Source organism: Saccopteryx bilineata, chromosome 5 (assembly GCF_036850765.1).
Source record: "Saccopteryx bilineata isolate mSacBil1 chromosome 5, mSacBil1_pri_phased_curated, whole genome shotgun sequence".
Classification (NCBI taxonomy): domain Eukaryota; kingdom Metazoa; phylum Chordata; class Mammalia; order Chiroptera; family Emballonuridae; genus Saccopteryx; species Saccopteryx bilineata.
Window position 1 is genome coordinate 58,885,374 of NC_089494.1, and position 18,043 is coordinate 58,903,416.

General features: G+C 43.1%; 1 protein-coding gene and 1 long non-coding RNA gene across 7 annotated transcripts in view; one reads left to right on the forward strand and one right to left on the reverse strand.

Moving 5' to 3' along the window:
* Window positions 1–1,434: 1,434 nt before the first annotated feature.
* On the reverse strand, window positions 1,435–4,631 carry LOC136337748 (uncharacterized). The gene is made up of 2 exons (XR_010731879.1): window positions 4,328–4,631; window positions 1,435–1,737 (listed from the first exon to the last, which is right to left on the reverse strand). It is a non-coding gene; the product is annotated as an uncharacterized lncRNA (long non-coding RNA).
* A 251-nt stretch (window positions 4,632–4,882) lies between these two features.
* NFE2L2 (NFE2 like bZIP transcription factor 2) overlaps window positions 4,883–18,043 on the forward strand; it is a 35,121-nt gene continuing 21,960 nt past the window's right edge. For 2 of the 6 annotated variants that reach the window (XM_066279449.1, XM_066279448.1), the window contains exon 1: window positions 6,808–6,946. Coding sequence is in view for 1 of the 6 variants with exons in the window: in XM_066279446.1 (XP_066135543.1) it covers window positions 5,280–5,324 (45 nt within the window). In the remaining 5 variants the exon portion in view is untranslated. Of the gene's footprint in view, window positions 5,028–5,050; window positions 5,325–6,792; window positions 6,947–18,043 lie in introns of those variants that run through there. The other 4 variants (XM_066279451.1, XM_066279450.1, XM_066279446.1 and 1 more) reach the window with 4 other exon arrangements.

Here is an 18,043-nt window from a genome sequence, read left to right on the forward strand (position 1 = left end):
GACTTAAAGGCTGTCTACAAGGTCTATGAGGATGCGCTTACTTTTTATTTGCCCAAAGTAAAAGGAATTTAACTGATTCCCCCCTCCCCAATTTTAAAAATGCTCACTGTAAAAATTTGAACAACGCAGAAAAGCACATAGAAGAAAGGGAAAGTCATCTGATATTTGATATCCATTATACTTGGTGACTGGCCTTGGAGACATTGCTCCAGGCATAAGTGTTTTTTGTTCTGTCCTCTGTTTATTTCCCCCATACAGCAATGTTATATATGGACAAGTCTGTATATCACTCCAGAGCTGCAGTTCTTAGTGTCTACTCAATGTACTCACATAATTCCATCTTTGTCTAGGGACTCCTATTCTGCTGAGTGACACTGCAAATACAGAAGTAGATTGAAAGGGCGAAGGGTTTTTAGACCCTTACTAGAAGCACGCTTAAAGATGTGTTCAGATTCACCAGGCTCCACTCTGATAGATACAGAATGGGAAGATTTGCAAAGCTTGTAATGAAAATTCAGTTTGAAAATGAAGTGGACCCAGTGGCTAGGGGGAAAAGCCAGTGTTCCTCCCATACCCTCCCATTTTTGCTTATTATTTTAAATGTAATATATGTTTATTTAGGAAAATGCAGATAGCAAATGAAAAAAATAAAATCAGGATGATTATGGTTAACGTTTTGAGCATACACATTCAGTTTAGGGGTTTTTTTTCTTGTATGTATCAACACATAGAATCTAAAAGCACTCCTTTGAATTCCTGGGTTTTTCTCTTTATGCACTGCACTGCAGTTCCTACAGAGCACTGTTTGTATTGCAAGCAGGAAACAAGTTAAAACTGGCTTTGGAGATTTACAGCTCTTTGTATCAGTAGTTTGCATAGTGAGGTGTGCACTCCAAGGGACCAAGGTTATGGGCGTGTTTTGAAATTAATACACCAATTATTTTGAACACTGCTGTACTGAAGTTCAGTTTATCCACTGGCCATGCTGTTCCTGAAGTTCAAATTTCCTCAACAGATATTCAGAAGTATCTTACATAACTGGTGTAAATGAGGTCATGTCAAGCCCAGAATCTCTGTATGCATTTATACTTCCATCTACTTAATTGATGTAATAATGTCTGAGTGTCTTAAGTGTATTTGATAAGGAGACTATCTCACCATCATTTAGCTAATAATATGATACTGGTGCATGCTGTGATGAGGTGATTGATTTTGTATGTAGCAACATGGATATACTATGGGGAAGATAATTTCCTTATTCACAGGGAAGTCGAATTTGCCTCTAAGGGTTTGCAAGACACCATCCTATATGTGCTCCCAATAATAGTTAACAAAAAGCAGCCAGGAGCAACCTTGCCCTTGATATTCAATATATTCTGTTTTGGTTATTTGTTGATAATCAATATATGCTGTTTTGGTTAGTCACACCAAAAATTAGTGGCTAAAAACAATTTATTATCTCTTACAATTTCTTATGCTGCCTAAGCTCAGCCAGGCTGGCTCAGCTGGTCTTGCTTGGAGTCTTCATATGTGGTTGCAGTCAGACAGCAGCTGGGGCTGGAGTACTCGGGGGCACAACTAGGTGGGCTGGAAGGTCCAAGATGGTTTCTTCACTCACATGGCTAATGGCTCTGTTCACATAGCTTCTCTCTCTACTTGGAATCTCATCCCCCCGAGCTTCTCCCCATGGCTTCTCTTCCCATGAAGATTTCAGATTTCTTACATGATGGTTGACTCCTAAGAGTGTAAAAGTAAAAGCAGTCAGACTGTTTTAAGGTGGAGTCCTGACATCGTGTCACTTCTAGCCTCCATTCATAAGTTAAAGCAAGTCATAGGGCCACTGGTGATTCAATGTCAGGAAACTACATAATATCAGGGAGCAGGTAATTCATTGGTACCATTTTTAAAAACTAGCTACCTGATATGCTCCAACTGTAAACTGGACAAATTTAGAATTTCAACTATAATTTCAACATGTTCTAGATATTTCTGGCTCAAACATGGAATACAATTAAGGGGAAGTGAAAAGAAGAGGAAACAAACCGCAAGGTGATGAAGGATTTTGAAATACTGGGTACTTTCTTGTACCTTGCAAACTTGGCAGCTTAGATCACAGAGAAGATGAAATAAATGGATTATTGCATTACCATTATCCAAACTCTGTGCTCAGAAGGCTTACTTCATGATGATTTTTTTAAAAGATTTTATTTATTGATTTTTAAAGAGAAGACCGAGAGAAAGAAAGAGGGTAGGCACAGGAAGCATCAACTTGTAGTAGTTGCTTCTTGTATGTGCCTTGACCGGGCAAGTCCCGAGTTTCAAATCGGTGACCCCAGCATTCCAGGTTGAGGCTCTAGCACCTGCACCACCACAGGTCAGGCAATACTTTTTTTTTTTTTTTCATTTTTTCATTTTTCTGAAGCTGGAAACCGGGAGAGACAGTCAGACAGACTCCCGCATGCGCCCGACCGGGATCCACCCGGCACGCCCACCAGGGGCGACGCTCTGCCCACCAGGGGGCGATGCTCTGCCCATCCTGGGCGTCGCCATATTGCGACCAGAGCCACTCTAGCGCCTGAGGCAGAGGCCACAGAGCCATCCCCAGCGCCCGGGCCATCTCTGCTCCAATGGAGCCTTAGCTGCGGGAGGGGAAGAGAGAGACAGAGAGGAAAGCGCGGCGGAGGGGTGGAGAAGCAAATGGGCGCTTCTCCTGTGTGCCCTGGCCGGGAATCGAACCCAGGTCCTCCGCACGCTAGGCCGACGCTCTACCGCTGAGCCAACCGGCCAGGGCAATACTTTTTTTTTTTTTTTTTTTTGAGAACTCTGAAGTACATATTACAATTATGACACATTTCGAGCATATTTGGAGGGTTGTCTTTCCAAAGACAGCAAAGAATTCAGGCATCAGTGGAAATGTAGAAGGGTTGACAGAATGTGAAATCAATCGATGGAAAAAATAAAATAGCTAGGAGAGCCAGGCAGTAAGAAAGGACTCTCATGGCACCAGGACAGAAGAGAAAAACCAGTATCATCTTTCCTGTTCCTCTGGAACCTCTCAACATGTGCCCCCAAAGCACAATATGTAAGTTTAGAGTGCAAGGCCTAAGTTCTCACAGAAACAGTCTCATTTCAGTGTCTGCAAAGACTGGAAATCTGCTTGACACAAGTGGTCTGAGACCTGGGTTCCCTTTTTTTTTGTACTGAATTACTGTTCAATGCCAAAGAGGTTTTTTTTTTTAGTGTTTATTTTTCTTAAACATGTTCAGATTCTATTATTGTTCTCCTCCTTTTGAAAATATGTATTTTGAAGGTGCCTAAAATAATACACTCCCAGCAATTGCAGTTTTGCAAAAGTAAAAGTTATTTCATTCAGTCTAAACTAATTGGAAATTTGTTGCTTAACAGAGAAATACCAATCACTTTATAAACTCCTTGAGTGCAGCAGCCATGTCATATATGACTTTGGTATCTTTTACCTCCTGGACTCACTATCTACCTTCTCCGATGTACTAGTTTTAATAAGCAATTTAAATTGTTAACAGTGTATTTTTTGCTCTTCTTTGAAGCAGAAATGTCATTTCATTATGTCTGTATGTTTCATGCCACTTTCATTGTAAATAATTTCTCCTACGGCTTCTTTTTCTGTGTGCAGATAATTTTACAGACTTTTCACATAACAGCTGAAAGGGTTTATTTCAAGCTGAAGAAGCTCGCTTCAATTACAAGCAATTGATTTAGGTTTCACTTACCTCAAGAAATATTTGAACATATAAATTTACAGATAAATCCTGGGAGTGTCAAATTATGCAACCAAGAGAAAGTAAGTTCTTTAGTTCTTTAGGAGTTGATCTGCTATAGTCAGGTGTGTGTGTGTGTGTGTGTGTGAGAGAGAGAGAGAGAGAGAGAGAGAGATTTTTTTGAATGAAATATCACTACTACGCCTGGTTTTGCATAATTTCAAGAAGCTAGAAACTGAAAACCAGGCTTGTTAAAGAGTTAAACTGTTAATTCATAAGAGAAAAAAACATCTATTTTTTTTTTATCTTTAAGATTTCGCAATATTCCTGTTTTCAAGAACTTTTTGTGGGCAGTGATTAATTTTTTAAGTAATTGTTTTCAATGTAAAACATAACGTATATTCATAGTAGATTGAAAGCATACATAAAGTAACAGAAAGATAAGTCATTCATGACACTACAGCTATTAATATTTGGTGAACAACTTTCAATTTTCTTCCTAAGCATATTTTTACAGAATGGATCCATACTATGCAAACTATTTTATAACTTGTGGGTTTTTTTTTTCATTTTTATTTTTTAGGTTATACCTGAGTACGTGGGGAAAAAAAACTTGAAAAGATCATCGCATGTCGTAGTACTGCACAATGGTAAAGGCATGTGCGCTTTAGTGGGAAAAGAAAAGTCTTGGTTAGCAGTACTGACTACTCGCCGATCAAAACAGACTTCTTCATTTGCCCTTGGTGTCCTGAGTCTAGCCAGACTGCCAGCGCGTGGGAGTACGCGGAGGGCGTTCAGGGTGACTGCAAGCACGAGCTCCCCGCGCGGTCCACACTTCCCCTGGGCAAGTCCCACTGGCCCAGCCCCGCAGGGTACCCAGGGCAAGAGGGCAGTTGACAGTGTGCAGAGCCGGGTCCAACACGTTAGCCCCCGCCCCGGGGCTGGCGCCACTCTCGGGCGGTGGTGTGAGATAAAGCGGAGCAAGGTTCTCCAAATCAGGGAGGCGCAGCTCCGATACCAGCGCCTTTGCCGGGTCTCCAACCGTATCTGTTCCAACTGTTTAAACTGTTTCAAAGCGCCTGAACCCCAGAGACCTTCGGCAAACAACTCCTAATCTCCCGGGCGGAGGGTGTTAGTTTTATTTGCAGGGAGGGCAAAATGAGCGCGGGGGCCTGGTAGCTCTTGCAGCCCACCTCTCGGAACCCCGCCTGCCGGCGGCCGCCAACTGGGACCCCTGCCGGAGGCTCTACTGACCCTGGACCGCGAGCTTCTTGCGTCACCCGAGCGGAGGTGGGGGATTTTCGGAGGCTCTGCCCGCGCGGCTTGTCGGGGAAGGAAAGGCCCAGCTCTTGCCACGCCCTCGAGGGGCGGGAGGCGTGGCGGGGCTGGAGCCCAGCGGGCGGCAGGGGCCTGCTCGCCGAGTAGCGAGTGCCGGGGAGCCCGCAGGAGTTGCCGCTGTCAGTGCCGCCTGGTGTGCGCCGCGCCTGGGCAGCCGGGAGAGGACCGCCGTCGGGGAGGCTCGGAGCACGGTCCCAGCTCAGCATGATGGAATTGGAGCTGCCGCCTCCAGGGCTGCCGTCCCAGCAGGTGCTGCCCTCTCGGCCCCACTTAGCACCAGGACCCGGGCAGGGGCGCGAGGGAGCCGCGATCTGGGAGAGGCTGCAGCCACTGGCTCCTCCCGTCTGTGTCCGGAGCCAGGACTGCGGCTGCCGCGCACTTGAGCCGCTGCGTTTGCACCGGGGCGTGGCAGGAGAGCGGGGACCCGAGGGGCCGCGAGGGGAATGGGGGCGTGCTCGAGTGTTCCCACTGATAAGGTGCCTGCCGCCCCAGACGGCGACTGGGTAGGGGGCTAGGGGCTACGCCCCCGTGCGCGAGGCGACATGGGTGTCTCTAGCTGTATCCCCGGCGGCCGGTTGGGTACGCGGGAGCCCCAACCGACCCCCTAAGTTTGAGCGGCCCCAGAGGCTGCAGGGCAGAAGGGGGCGGACGCTGGCGGTCTGAGCCGGCGCGGGCCGGCACTTCCGGGGCTGAGCCGCTCCCCCGCCTGGGAACTGGCAAAAATGTGCCTAGTCACGGGGCCGCTCTTGGGGGAGCTGAGGTCTCCTTCGGGGTGGGGCCCAGGCCACCGTTGTCCCCGGCCCCACGAGTGTATGAGCTGCAGTGTAGTTTCCTCACCCCATCTGGGCATGCTACGGATACAAGATTCGAGTGCCCGGCGCTTCAAAAGAAAGGACAGTAGTCAGTACATCAAAGTTTGGAGTAAGGAAAGGTTTATTGACGAGAAGGCCTAGCTTGAGAAGATGGGAGAACTAATGCTCAAATCCATTCAGGCGTCTTTTACTGTCAAGAGGAGGGAGGAGGGGCGAGGCAAGGGTGTAGATGAGGGTTCCCTATACAGGTAGGCATCCAAAGGTGTCCAAGGAAGAGCGCAAAATTTCTAAATCCCATTGTTCCTAGTGGACCCTTGCTAATTAAACTGAGTCTGGTTCCAAAAAAAATTTAAAAAAAAATTAAACTGAGTCTGGTTTTGAAGTCATTACTTATATGCTGATTAAGGGGTTTCTCAAACAGAATTCCTCTACTTAATTATATCTATAGCAGGAACTATTAGTCCGAATGAAGGCCATCAGAGAGAGTGGAAGCATTTCACTCAGTTACAGGCCATCTAATGTTGCTCCTTTGCACAATAATCAGTCCATCCACAGGATCGCTCTCTTAGGCAGCTTGGCCTGTAAGCCCAGCCCCCAGGAGGGTGGGAGAAGAGGTCCTCAAGTGCCTAGTGTGCTAGGATGCTCCGACGTGCGGCCGCTAAACCGGGCCTCTCACAGTGGGAAAGGTTCGACTGGAAGACCCCTGGTTGGCTCCCGACGCGCGCGGAGAAGAACGGGCGGGGCCGGGGCTCGCAGTTGTAGTGGGCCGCCTTGGAGTTTCTCGGTCTTCCCGCGGTGCCACCTGATGGGACACGCCGCGTGCATGGCCTTGGCCTCCGTGACAGTGGCTGGTTGGCTGTCACGACGGCCCTTGGTTGGCCCTTTCCTGCTTTATAGCGTGCAAACCTTGCCGCGCTGGGGCCAAGGGACAAGTTGGAGCTGTTGATCTGTTGCGCAATTGTTATTTTTCCCCAGGGCGGCTTTGTCTTTGGATTTAGCATTTCAGAATTGCAGTTCCAAAATGTGTAAGGCAGGATATTCTGTTTTCTGCTGTCAAGGGTAAGAGTTGCGAGTGTAGATTAGAATGTCTGTTGTTTTTAGGCTGTTAATAATTTTTTTTTTTCGTATATTATTTCTCCCTTGGGGGCTTTATACAGATTGTTTTTTTCTGTTTGAGAATTTGCCTCAATTTCTTACCATGCTGCTTTTTTTGTAAGGACCGAGGATGGGACACCTGTGTTTCATAAAGCTGTGCTACATAGTTCTGTAAATTGTTAAAAAGTGAAAATAAGTTTCTGTTCTTTGTAGGGACTTTTAAAGGAGTATATATTTATGTTTCTGGTTTTTTTGTAATTGGGTTCTCAGGAAATATTATTTGGTTCAAGGAAATGTGTAACTTAATAAGTAAATATGTTTATGTTCTTAAACCTGATATTTTAGACTGATCCTGAATATCTAAAGTGAAGTTTCAAGTTATTGACAATGTATTCTGCTTTTTTCTTTAAAACTGTTTGTATTGAACTTTCCCCCATTAATGATTGAGATTGTATCTCACTGATATAAAGAAGTATGCTTTCAGATTTAGCTGCTGTTTAAGAGTAATCTATCTTGCTATTTATACAATAATGTATATGACAAAAGGATATATGATGCTAATGGACTTTAGTTTTCCTAAATTCAGGAATTGTGGAGTGGAACCCACAAATTAAAAAAATTTATTTCTTTACTGTGTAATTTAACACTCTATATACAGAAGTGTATAAAGCTTATATACTGCTTTCGCATTTAAATGTGAAGTTTCTAGTTATGTTTGATGAGGTAAGGTAATTCCTTTTCCACCTTTGTAATCAGACAATTAGCATATTTGAAGATTTTAAAAAAAAGAAAATGGAGTATATTTTGAAATCAGTTTCACGTCTGTAACTGATTCATATTAAATCATAGTTTGTAGTCTAGAAAGATTTGAAGAGTCAAAGTGGATTCTGACCTTTTGTCAAAGAATCTCCAGTACTATGATACAGTTTTTCACCCTCTGTGCAGAGGAGGTGTTGATGAACAGGTAGGTAAGGAGAGCTTTATCTCCAGTAGGTGGAAGGAACCATCCCTTACTCTTTTCAAGGGTGTCTTGGAGAGATAAAGTAACTTCTGTGTGGGAGGGATGAAATTGATCTTGGACTAGAGGGATACCATTATATAAGGTCTACTGGAAAGTTCTGTCCGCTTTTGGAATAAAACAAAATACAAATTTTTATTACCGTCAATAAACTTTATTAAATAATATAATTGCCATTATTATGATTTCTTGCTAGCGTGAGGGCAATTTGTATATCCCATTTTTGAAAAATGTTTTTATCTTTTGATGCGAAAAATTGAACCAGTGTTTGTATATATTTTTTTAAAAGGACAGGCCTCTCATCTCCTGAATGAACGTTAATCAAAGAACAGCTTGGCTTTTTAGATATGAAAAACCTCTTGAGAGATTGTAGAAACAGCATGTAGGAAAATTAATCCACATCTCACATCAGTATTTCTGTATTAACAGTGACTTGGACCATTTTGGAATCTTTTTTTTACCTTGGGTTTTTATAAACAATGTAAGGAAAACAAAAACCCTGTCTGTCTTTAGGATTATCTGGAAGAGTTGGAAGCCAGATACATTGTTTTTCTTAATATTTATTTTTTTATTCAGAATGAATTATACTTGTGGCACTGCATGAGAAAAGGAACCCTCTGTAAACTAATAAGCCACTTTCCCCCCCCTGGAAATTTCTTCTTTATTGGTTGAATGCATTTATTTAAAGGGATTTTTACATAAGTAATATTTCCTCTTTGATTTTTCCTTGATCTGAGGTTAATGGTTCAGTGTAAACTTGGATGCAGGAAGAATTTGGCACTAAGATGATCATAGATGAGTTACTGGCCACTTCCTTGCTGCCATGCAGTGCAATAATTGCTTCACATGCATAATTTCATGGTAATTCCATGCGGAATACTATTATCTCCAGTTTTCAGGTGAGAAAAGAGGCAGACAGAGGCCAAAAGTTCTGCTTAAAAGTGACCCAACTATTGAGCAGCGCATAGGTGTTATTCAAATCTAAGTGGTCTGAGTCCCATACCTCTTAATCACCACTTCCAAACTGGACCATGAACTAGTTAAGCTTTGAACAGGAGAAAAAGCTCACATTTAAGAAAAACTTGGAAAAGGAGAGGCAGAATTAAAGAGATTAACCTTTTTCACTTAGCAAGAAATTCAGTAAAATGTGTATGTGGCAGTGGATCTTCTTCTTGACAGTGAGAGTAAATAAACCTGTCAATGGAACTCCCACACGGGGGCCTTTTAAGGAAGACACAGTGGCCTAGGGGGGTTTAATTTAATAAATAATATAATAATAAAGTTTTTTAAATTTCTGAGATTTTACCTGTGTTCAAGATTCTGCCTCATATTTTTTCAGGGACAGTTTTCCTTTTTTCATAATGAAATCTCTTAGCTACCGGAGTCTTTGTTCACTTTAGTTTGCCTTGTTAGTCAGAACATTCTCCTGTTGTTCCATTGGCTCCTTTCCTTTTGAAGTAGTCATTCAAAGTAAGTTTGGTAGTAAAGATATGTGTGTATGTATATATATGGTCAAGAGTGAGACAGACAGGATTAAATCAGGTTAAAGGAAAGTGAGTGGAATGGAGAGAATTTGAGTTGAAAACTGCTAGTAGAATTGAACACTAATCTGTTTTGGCATTTATGAGTTGAAACAAGAATAAAGGTTCAAGTCTATCTAATTGAAGCTTACTTGGAATTTTGAGAGTAGTACATTTCAAAATTAAATGCTTTATTTCTTAGTCCTTAGCATTAAACAAATTGGTTTCGAAATTACTGTCTTATTTCTCTGAACTAAGGATCTTGCAGGATTTTTAGGACCCAATGGATGATTTACCTAAAGGTTGGTCTGGGTAAACCCAAGATGTTTAAATGCCTGACCCAGCCACTTCTAAAAGTTAGCTAAAAATCTGTTGCACACCACGGTGTAGGAGGACAAGTTGACTGAAAAAAATAATTTAACCTGCTTTCTTCATCTATAGCCAAATATTTCAGTTTATCATAAAATGGAGTATAGAGTTTATATTTTGATAGTATGATTTCTAGGAGTTGTTAAAATTTCTTTGCCACCTGCTTTTAAATATGCTCCAACAAACATGTATTAAAAGGGCCGTAAGGTATAGATAGGCCAAGTCTTCTTCAATTGATAATGATATATTCTCTGGAAATGATTACAGAAATATGTCACGTGTATAATTCCTGAATGGTATTAGAAAAATACAAATGGTGTTCTTATACCAACCTTTGCCTCCTCCCCACAAAAACAAAACAAGACTGCTGAACAAAATTCCACCCTTCCTAAACTTGGTGTTTTCTCTGGGCTACCCTGCCACAAGAAATGCTTTAAACTATTAGTATCAATATTAGGACTTTGAGGAACTCTGCAAATGGGAGGCACTTTTAATTAACCGTTTTTACAGCATATGTCCTTTAATACTCATCTAAATGTCTTAAAGCTTCCTATATGAAAGTTTCTGTGTGTGAGAGTGTATAGGTTTATTTGACCCAAACTCTAGTAGCAGTAAAGACAAATACAGAACATAGGAAAGACTTAGAGTGTCTTTCAAAGACCTTGTTGATAATTAACTCTAAAGAGTCATATGATCCATTAACAGCCTGTATTCTGAAGGATTAAAAAAATATATATGTATATATACACAAAATTGTATTTATCTACTCATTAGTTGATGTATATTGGGTTTGTTTCCACTTTATATACTTCTTTTTATTTCCTACAGCAAGCAGTGGTTTGCTGTCTGTCAGAATCACCATCACTACTTTAAAATACTGCTGCTCAGGCCATATCCCTCATTAGGTCAAAGTCTCTGGGGGTGGGACCCAGGCAACAGTATTTTTTCAAGCTTCTGAAGGGATTCCAGTGTGCAGTCAGGTTTGAGAACCAGTGCCCTGGAGATTGTGGTTCAGTGCTTGGTAGCCATTGATAATATTTATACAGAGACTTAGAAAATCTGGTTAGTATGTCTTACTTAAATCATGAGAGGAAGTGTTTTTATATTTGTTTGCTGACCTTCACGGCCTTAAGATCAACATTTAAGTCTGAGAATTGTGTTTTAAATTATTATTTATATTTGATTTTAGAGGCAGAGGAAGGAAGAGAAAAACATCAGTTTGTTGTTCCACTCATTTTATGCATTCATTGGTTGATTCTTGTGTGTGGCAGCAATCGAACCCGCAACCTTGGCGTATGGGAACAATGCTCCGACTACTGAGCTGAGAACTGTGTTTTAAGGTGCCTTCTGAATGTTTGAAATTTAGTAAATATAACTTGAGCTCTTTAATCCCTATAGGAGATTTGGGTGATATTGTTTTTTATCAAAAGAAAACAAAAAACTTAACTACAAGGAGGCATCTTTTAGCAACTTAATTTTTTGATTTCCTGTATCTTCTTGGTAAAGTTGACTTTATATTCTGATCACAATGGCTACCATTTGTACTCACCTGAATGGCTTTCTGGTGACATATTTGGAAACTGGGACTAACTGAATTATATTTGAGAGGGAAAGAAAGGAATGGAAGGTGGGAGGAGGAAAGAGAGATGGAGATGTACAGCACAGCAGTCCCACTCGAGAGACTTTGCGGGTGTGGTTCTGGCCTTCTGAAGCTGGCTTAGCCCAGCCTTGCAGAGAGGGTGGGAACAGGCCCAGCAGGGTGTGGCAGCCCTGTGCCAGCAGCCCCGGCCACTCCCCAGGGTTCCCAAGCAGAGCTGTGCTGTCCAACTCCGGTCTTGCCCCCATCGCTGTCCTCCCATTGGAGAGGTATATTTAGTCTCCCCTGGGAAGCTGCCTGCTCTGCTAACTAGTCATCAGTAGTTTGGAATTCTGTTAACCCAATAATTCTGTTAACCCATCTTCTTCGATTGCGTTAAGATTTAAAAAAGGGCCCTGGCTGGTTGGCCCAGTGGTACAGCGTCAGCCCGGCATGTGGATGTCCCAGGTTTGATTCCCAGTCAGGACACAGGAGAAGCAACCATCTGCTTCCCTACCCATCCTCTCCTCTTCTCTTTCTTTCTTCCTTTCCTGCAGCCATGGGCTTGATTGGCTTGAATGCATTGGCCCTGGGCGCTGAGGAGGATTCTCTGGAGCCTCCACCACAGGCACTAAAAGTAGCTTGGTTGTGAGCATGGCCTCAGATGGGCAGAGCCTTGGCCTTAGACAGGGGGTTGCTGGGTGGATCTCCATTGGGCACATTTGGGAGTCCAACCCTCTTACTTCCTTTCACTTGGAAAAAGAAGAAAAATATTTTAAAAATTAAAAAAAAATTTTAAAGATTTATTTTATTCTTTCATTTGTTCTTATGAATGTTGTGCTGAATGATATGCCTGATAGGTGTTTACCTCAAAACTGAAGTTCATTGTTAACATTAGGCTCTCTGCAGTGCATGGTTTTTTTTTGTTTGTTTGTTTGTTTGTTTGTATTTTTCTGAAGCTGGAAATGGGGAGGCAGTCAGACAGACTCCCACATGCACCCGACCGGGATCCACCTGGCATGCCCACCAGGGGGTGATGCTCTGCCCATCTGGGGCGTTGCTCTGTTGCAACCAGAGCCATTCTAACGCCTGAGGCAGAGGCCATAGAGCCATCCTCAGCACCCAGGCCAACTTTGCTCCAATGGAACCTTGGCTGTGGGAGGGGAAGAGAGAGAGACAGAGAGGAAGGAGAGGGGGAGGGGTGGAGAAGCAGTAGGGCGCTTCTCCTGTGTGCCCCAGCCAGGAATTGAACCCGGGACTCCTGCATGCCAGGCCGATGCTCTACCACTGAGCCAACCGGCCAGGGCCTGCAGTGCATGTTTGAGAGAAAGAACCCTCGGGGCACTGGATTGACAGTGAGGATGGTGACTCTGAAACGGGAGATTCCAGGCTACATTTCCCTTGGAAAATGGGTTGTGCAATTAAAAGGAGAGGAGCTGAGGGGAGAAAGAAAGTTCGTTTACAAGGATTCCTTTTAAAGAACCCAGGAGGAATGCAGCCATTTTGGACTCTTCCTGAAAGAAGCCTCAGGTTGACCCAGGATTTTTACCTGACGATCCCCTAAATCTGTAACACTTCCTTTGCTTTTCCACTTAAGTTGGCCATATGGAAAAGGGAAAGCATTGTTGAGTGTTTACTTGTGCTGTTTTTTTGTTTGTTTGTTTGTTTTAGTGAGAAAGAGATAGGGACAGACAGACAGGAAGTTGCTCTTCCTTAGTTGTTCATTGATAGTTCTTCCATATGTGCCTCAACCAGGGGGTTATGGAAGACCCCTTGCTCAAGCCCGCAACCTTGGGCTTCCAGCCCAGTGACCTTTGGGTTCAAGCCAGTGACCGTGGGCTCATGTCTATGATCTCCCACTCAAGCAGATGGGCTCATGCTCAAGGCTGCAACCTCGGGGTTTCGAACCTGGGTCCTCAGCCTCCCAGGTCAACGCTCTATCCACTGCGCCACTGCCTGGTCAGGCCACTTGTGCTGTTTTAACACGTTTTATCTTTCGTTCTTTTAACAACCCTGTTGGTATAGATTTTTGTCTTTAGTGAGAAAACTCTTTGGAGAGGTTAAGAAATAATCCAGAGTTTGGTTTAGAAAACCAGAAGCCATGCAATATATTTTGAACAGAGGAAATGTAATATATTAGAAAATTAATTACGTAGGTGATGGAAGTGCTGAGAAGCCAGACAACCCAAGATTGGCAGCCTCGGGCAGCCACTGCCATCCCTAGGGCAGGAGGGGCAGCGGGAGATGGTACAGTACCAGGATCTGGCCTGCCCTCCTGAAGCTGGAACTGGGCTTCAGCAGCTGGGACCACTGAGAGAGGTGCCCTTCTCACACTCTCTAGCATCTCTCCAGTGGCCCAGCTTCCAAATCCATGGTGGAGTGTAGTTGGCAGCTGGTTGGTAAGGGAGCCTGGGAACAGAGCAGGGACAGTTGTCACTCCTTGTGGGTGGATTACATGGGAGTCTCATACAGCATGGGGTTCATGTTTTGCCATTTGCAATGAGAATGAGACCACAACGCCCCCTTTATTCTGACTTCCACAGAACATCTTATATATTCTCTCTAGTTAATAGAGCACACGCTTGTGATCATAGAGTAATTCAGTAATAATGTAACTTAGGGAATCTTCTACAGAGTGCAGACCAAGTCTCTGTTAAGAGAGTTCCCAATTTAGGTAAGTATTTCTATTGCTCAAATATTCTGTGCTCTTCCTTTCCCCACGAGGTGCCCCTGAGGTGCCAGGGCAAGAATGGTTATATATGGATATTTTTAGTATTGGCCTTTGGCTCAGAAAAGCTGGGGGAACCTCACAGCTTTTTCTCCTTACAGAGATGTGGGTAAAATGACTGTGCTAGATAGAAAGCTCGCTCATTCATCTTCCTTCTCTCCCTGACTCTTGGATGTCTGGGGCTCCAGGAGCATACATCTCTCACCCAGTGTTATGGGTTTCCAAAGTTCACCTGCTAACAGTACAATTGTGCTATAAATCTTCAGTGATTGTATGTACGCTGGCAATGATAATGAGGTGGAGGGAACAATTAGTCTTTCATTTGGGTTCACATTACCAGCTCACTTTCTTCAAAACCAAGTTGAAGAGAGCTGGCCTTCTGTTGTTACATCTTGTAAAAGGTGGACGGGGAGGGAGGGGGTGTCTAACATTTACTAATTACCTGCTAGTACTATAGCAGGTCCTAGGCATGTTCTCTTACTTGATCTGGCCAAGTCATCTATAGTGATGGGGGATATTATCTCCACTTTACAGACAAGAAAACCTATTCAAAGAGATAAAGTAGTTCGTCCAGGGCCATGCCCCTCACAGTACTAGAACAGTGATTGAGATGTCTGGCCATAATCCCTGCTTTCCCTCCCCTGTTTTCTCCTTCCCTGCCTTCTTTCTTTGTCTAATGATTCTGTGTTTTGTCAGATGCTAAAGAATGAGGGACTTCTTTACAAAAATTCATTAAACCAGTGTCTGAACCTCAAAGAACTCATTCCGTGTTTATTGAAGGGAGTGCTGCTGGCACATAGGCTGGAGGGACTTCTCTTTGGAGTGTAGGACAGTCCCACGTTACAGGGTATTTTGTGACAACCAGAAAATGGATCCATCCACCCCCATAAAATTCCAAACATTCCGAGGTGGTGGGGTAGCAGCCCAGTGGAATCACTGGTGTACTGACTTCTAGAATATTACCGCTTGGTCTTAGGCACTCTCAGGCTTATTATTTTCTTGGTCTTTGTAGAGAGGCCACCATCTCCTCAGATGGCAGCCTGTTCACCCCTTATATTCTAAACTGAAAGGGGGAAATGGGAGAGAGCTCATAGCTACTGATGAAGGCTCTAGAAACCAGAGGGACCAGGTACATTTCATTTTCTCAGGTGGAGTATCTAGTTCAGTTCCCTTAACAGAGCATCTTATTTGATGGTGGTTGTTACCATGATTTACCAGTTCTGGGCCTATAGCTGGGAGAAATTGGGCTGAAAAAGGTAAACATTATTTTTAATTTTGAAGATGAAGTTAAAAATCATATGCCATATCTCTCTGGGTCTTTACTGCCTTTTCTTCGGGGTACTTTTCGAAGATGTCCGGAAACTGAGGTTGGAAGGTAAGGGAAGCCGTAGAATAGCTGAGGAGGTTGAGATAAGGTAATAATTTGATGCTTTAGGACAAAAGTCTAGAATACGGGGGCAAAGTGAGGTTGCCCGTTTCTTGTTCATTTTCTGAGGAAAAATAACTATAGTGTTCTCTAAGAATATACACTTAAATCATATACAGCTTGATTGTTATATTATCCAAATTGTAAAATTCTTTAATGGATATTTGAAGATACTATCATGTTTGTTCTCTCAAAAAATCAACTTTACTCTTAACTTGGGGTGTGTGTTTATAGTTCCTAAAATATAATACTTTGTTTTTAATAGAGTATTCAATAATTTGAAGTATCGTTACTTCGAATGAAGTTAAATAATTTCTCTATGACTAATAGTTGGGTCATAAATGATATTAAACATACCTTTGTTACTTCGATAATTATAACTCTTTAACTCCAGATATCTTGAATATACAATGAAAATACCAAATTCTAGGTGTAAATGTACACTTATTCATCCCACAAATATTTATGAGGTATTTACACACCCTGGGGAACTTTTAGGACACGAAATTATTTTATTCTTTGAAGATAATGCAGCAGATATGTTGTCCTTGAAGGACATTTGCTTTTCAAACTGCCTCTTTTAATTAATCGATCCCTTTGCTCTTTGTACACCTGGATTATAGGACATGCTTGATATCATAATGAGTATAAATTGCTTTACATCTTTGTTCCCTCTGCTTAAGGTATAATTTTCTCTAGGACAGCGACTGCCTTTATTCATTTTTGTAACTGTTGTCTGGTGCCATGCCTGGTTCTTAATTAATAGTAACAGCTCAAAAACATGAGAGTCCATTACTGCGCTCCAGGAGCTTGCTGTTTGTACGAGCTCCTCTGTGATATATGACAGCTCCATGACAGTACCAAGGAGAGGAAGCATTTTAAATAGATTCTTTTAAGCCATGGGTTTCATTTGGCTCAAGCTTTAGTGGGAAGCTCGGGGGAAGATGCAGGTGTGAGTTGGATGGACTGGGGCAGCATAGTGGGTCGCTAGGGCTGAGAAGGTTAATTTAGGGGCGGTAGAGGGCCTCCAAGTGCCTGTGTGTGGCATTGAAATTATACGAGGCAGCTGGAAATCACGGAAGGTTTTGGAAAGGACAAGACACATGAGCTGGATGCGGACAGAAAGTGAAGGCCTGTGAATCAGTGGACGGCCAGGCTGGAGGCAGAGAGAATGTTGAGGGCCTCTTCTGTGTGTGTGTGGTTGATATTGAAGATCTGTCATTGTGACTCTAAACTGTATCTTTGTTAACTACAGAATTTAAAAGGAAATTGTTTAAAGTCTGGAGGGGAGTATATTGACTCCTAACTTTGGCCCCATGGTGTGCTCCGGTTTGCATTTCGGCTCTTCTGGTGTTTAACCAGAAACCCGCCCTCCAGCGTATTAATTCCATGGATGACAGGAGAGAAGATGAGCCAGAAGCTGCCGTTTTGTTGTAAGGATGAATGTTTTCTTCAAGGCACGGGGAATTTCTCTCTGTCCTTTTCTAAGATTGATTTACTCTTACTCTCTTGAATCACCGCTAACAGTCTCATCCTTGACTTCCAGTCCCAACGCTTGGCAGTATTCACTCAAGAAAAGAAAAAAAAAGCCAATATCTTCTCTTTCTCCTCCATGGGCTTTGCTTGTGAGTCCAGAGCAAACAGAAGTGGCATGTGACAGTGTGGGTGACGGCAGCAGCCATCCCTCAGGCTCTTCCCAAGGCTGGGGAAGTGCTAAGTACTCTTAACAAAGTGGTTTTGTCTTGTGCACTCCTTGTTCTGCCCTGTGAGGTAAGGAGCATTATCCCTGTTTTATAGGCAGAGAACTCAGGCCCCCAGAGGGTAAGTTGATAGAGTTTATAGTGGGATGTGGCTCCATTTCATCCTTTTTAAGATGTGGTTGATATCTACATCACAGCATTCCTAAACTAAGAAAAGAATAAACTTCTCACTCTCCTGTGGTCTTCCCTATGCATGTCCTTGGTCATGTGTGAGGGCCTGATTGTTGCGGCGACTGAAGCTTCCTGAGACAGAAAAACAATCCATAACAAGGCCTTAACGTGTGCGCTTGACAGCAGAGGGCCACACGCTGCCCAGTCCTATATGGGACACTCCGGCCTATGCGCTGGATCCCCTGCACTTACGTGGATCGATAAGCTACCTCACAAAACTCCTTCCCAGAAACACTTGTTCACTTGTGGCAGAATTTCTTATTCTGGGGTTCTGGGCTTAGAAACAGAGCAGTGTCTGTAGGCAAGTTGTACAAACAGAAAGAGTTTGGGGCATGGAAGTGTGTTAGTGGAAGGCTAAACCCAAACATGAATGAGCTGACCCCTGTGGCCTAGTCTTCCAAAGCCCACCCCCTTCTTGTAGTCTTTAAAGGCAAATATTTCTTTAGTAATCACTACCCCAAAGTAACTGGTCTTTTAAAAAAAAAAGGCAGAC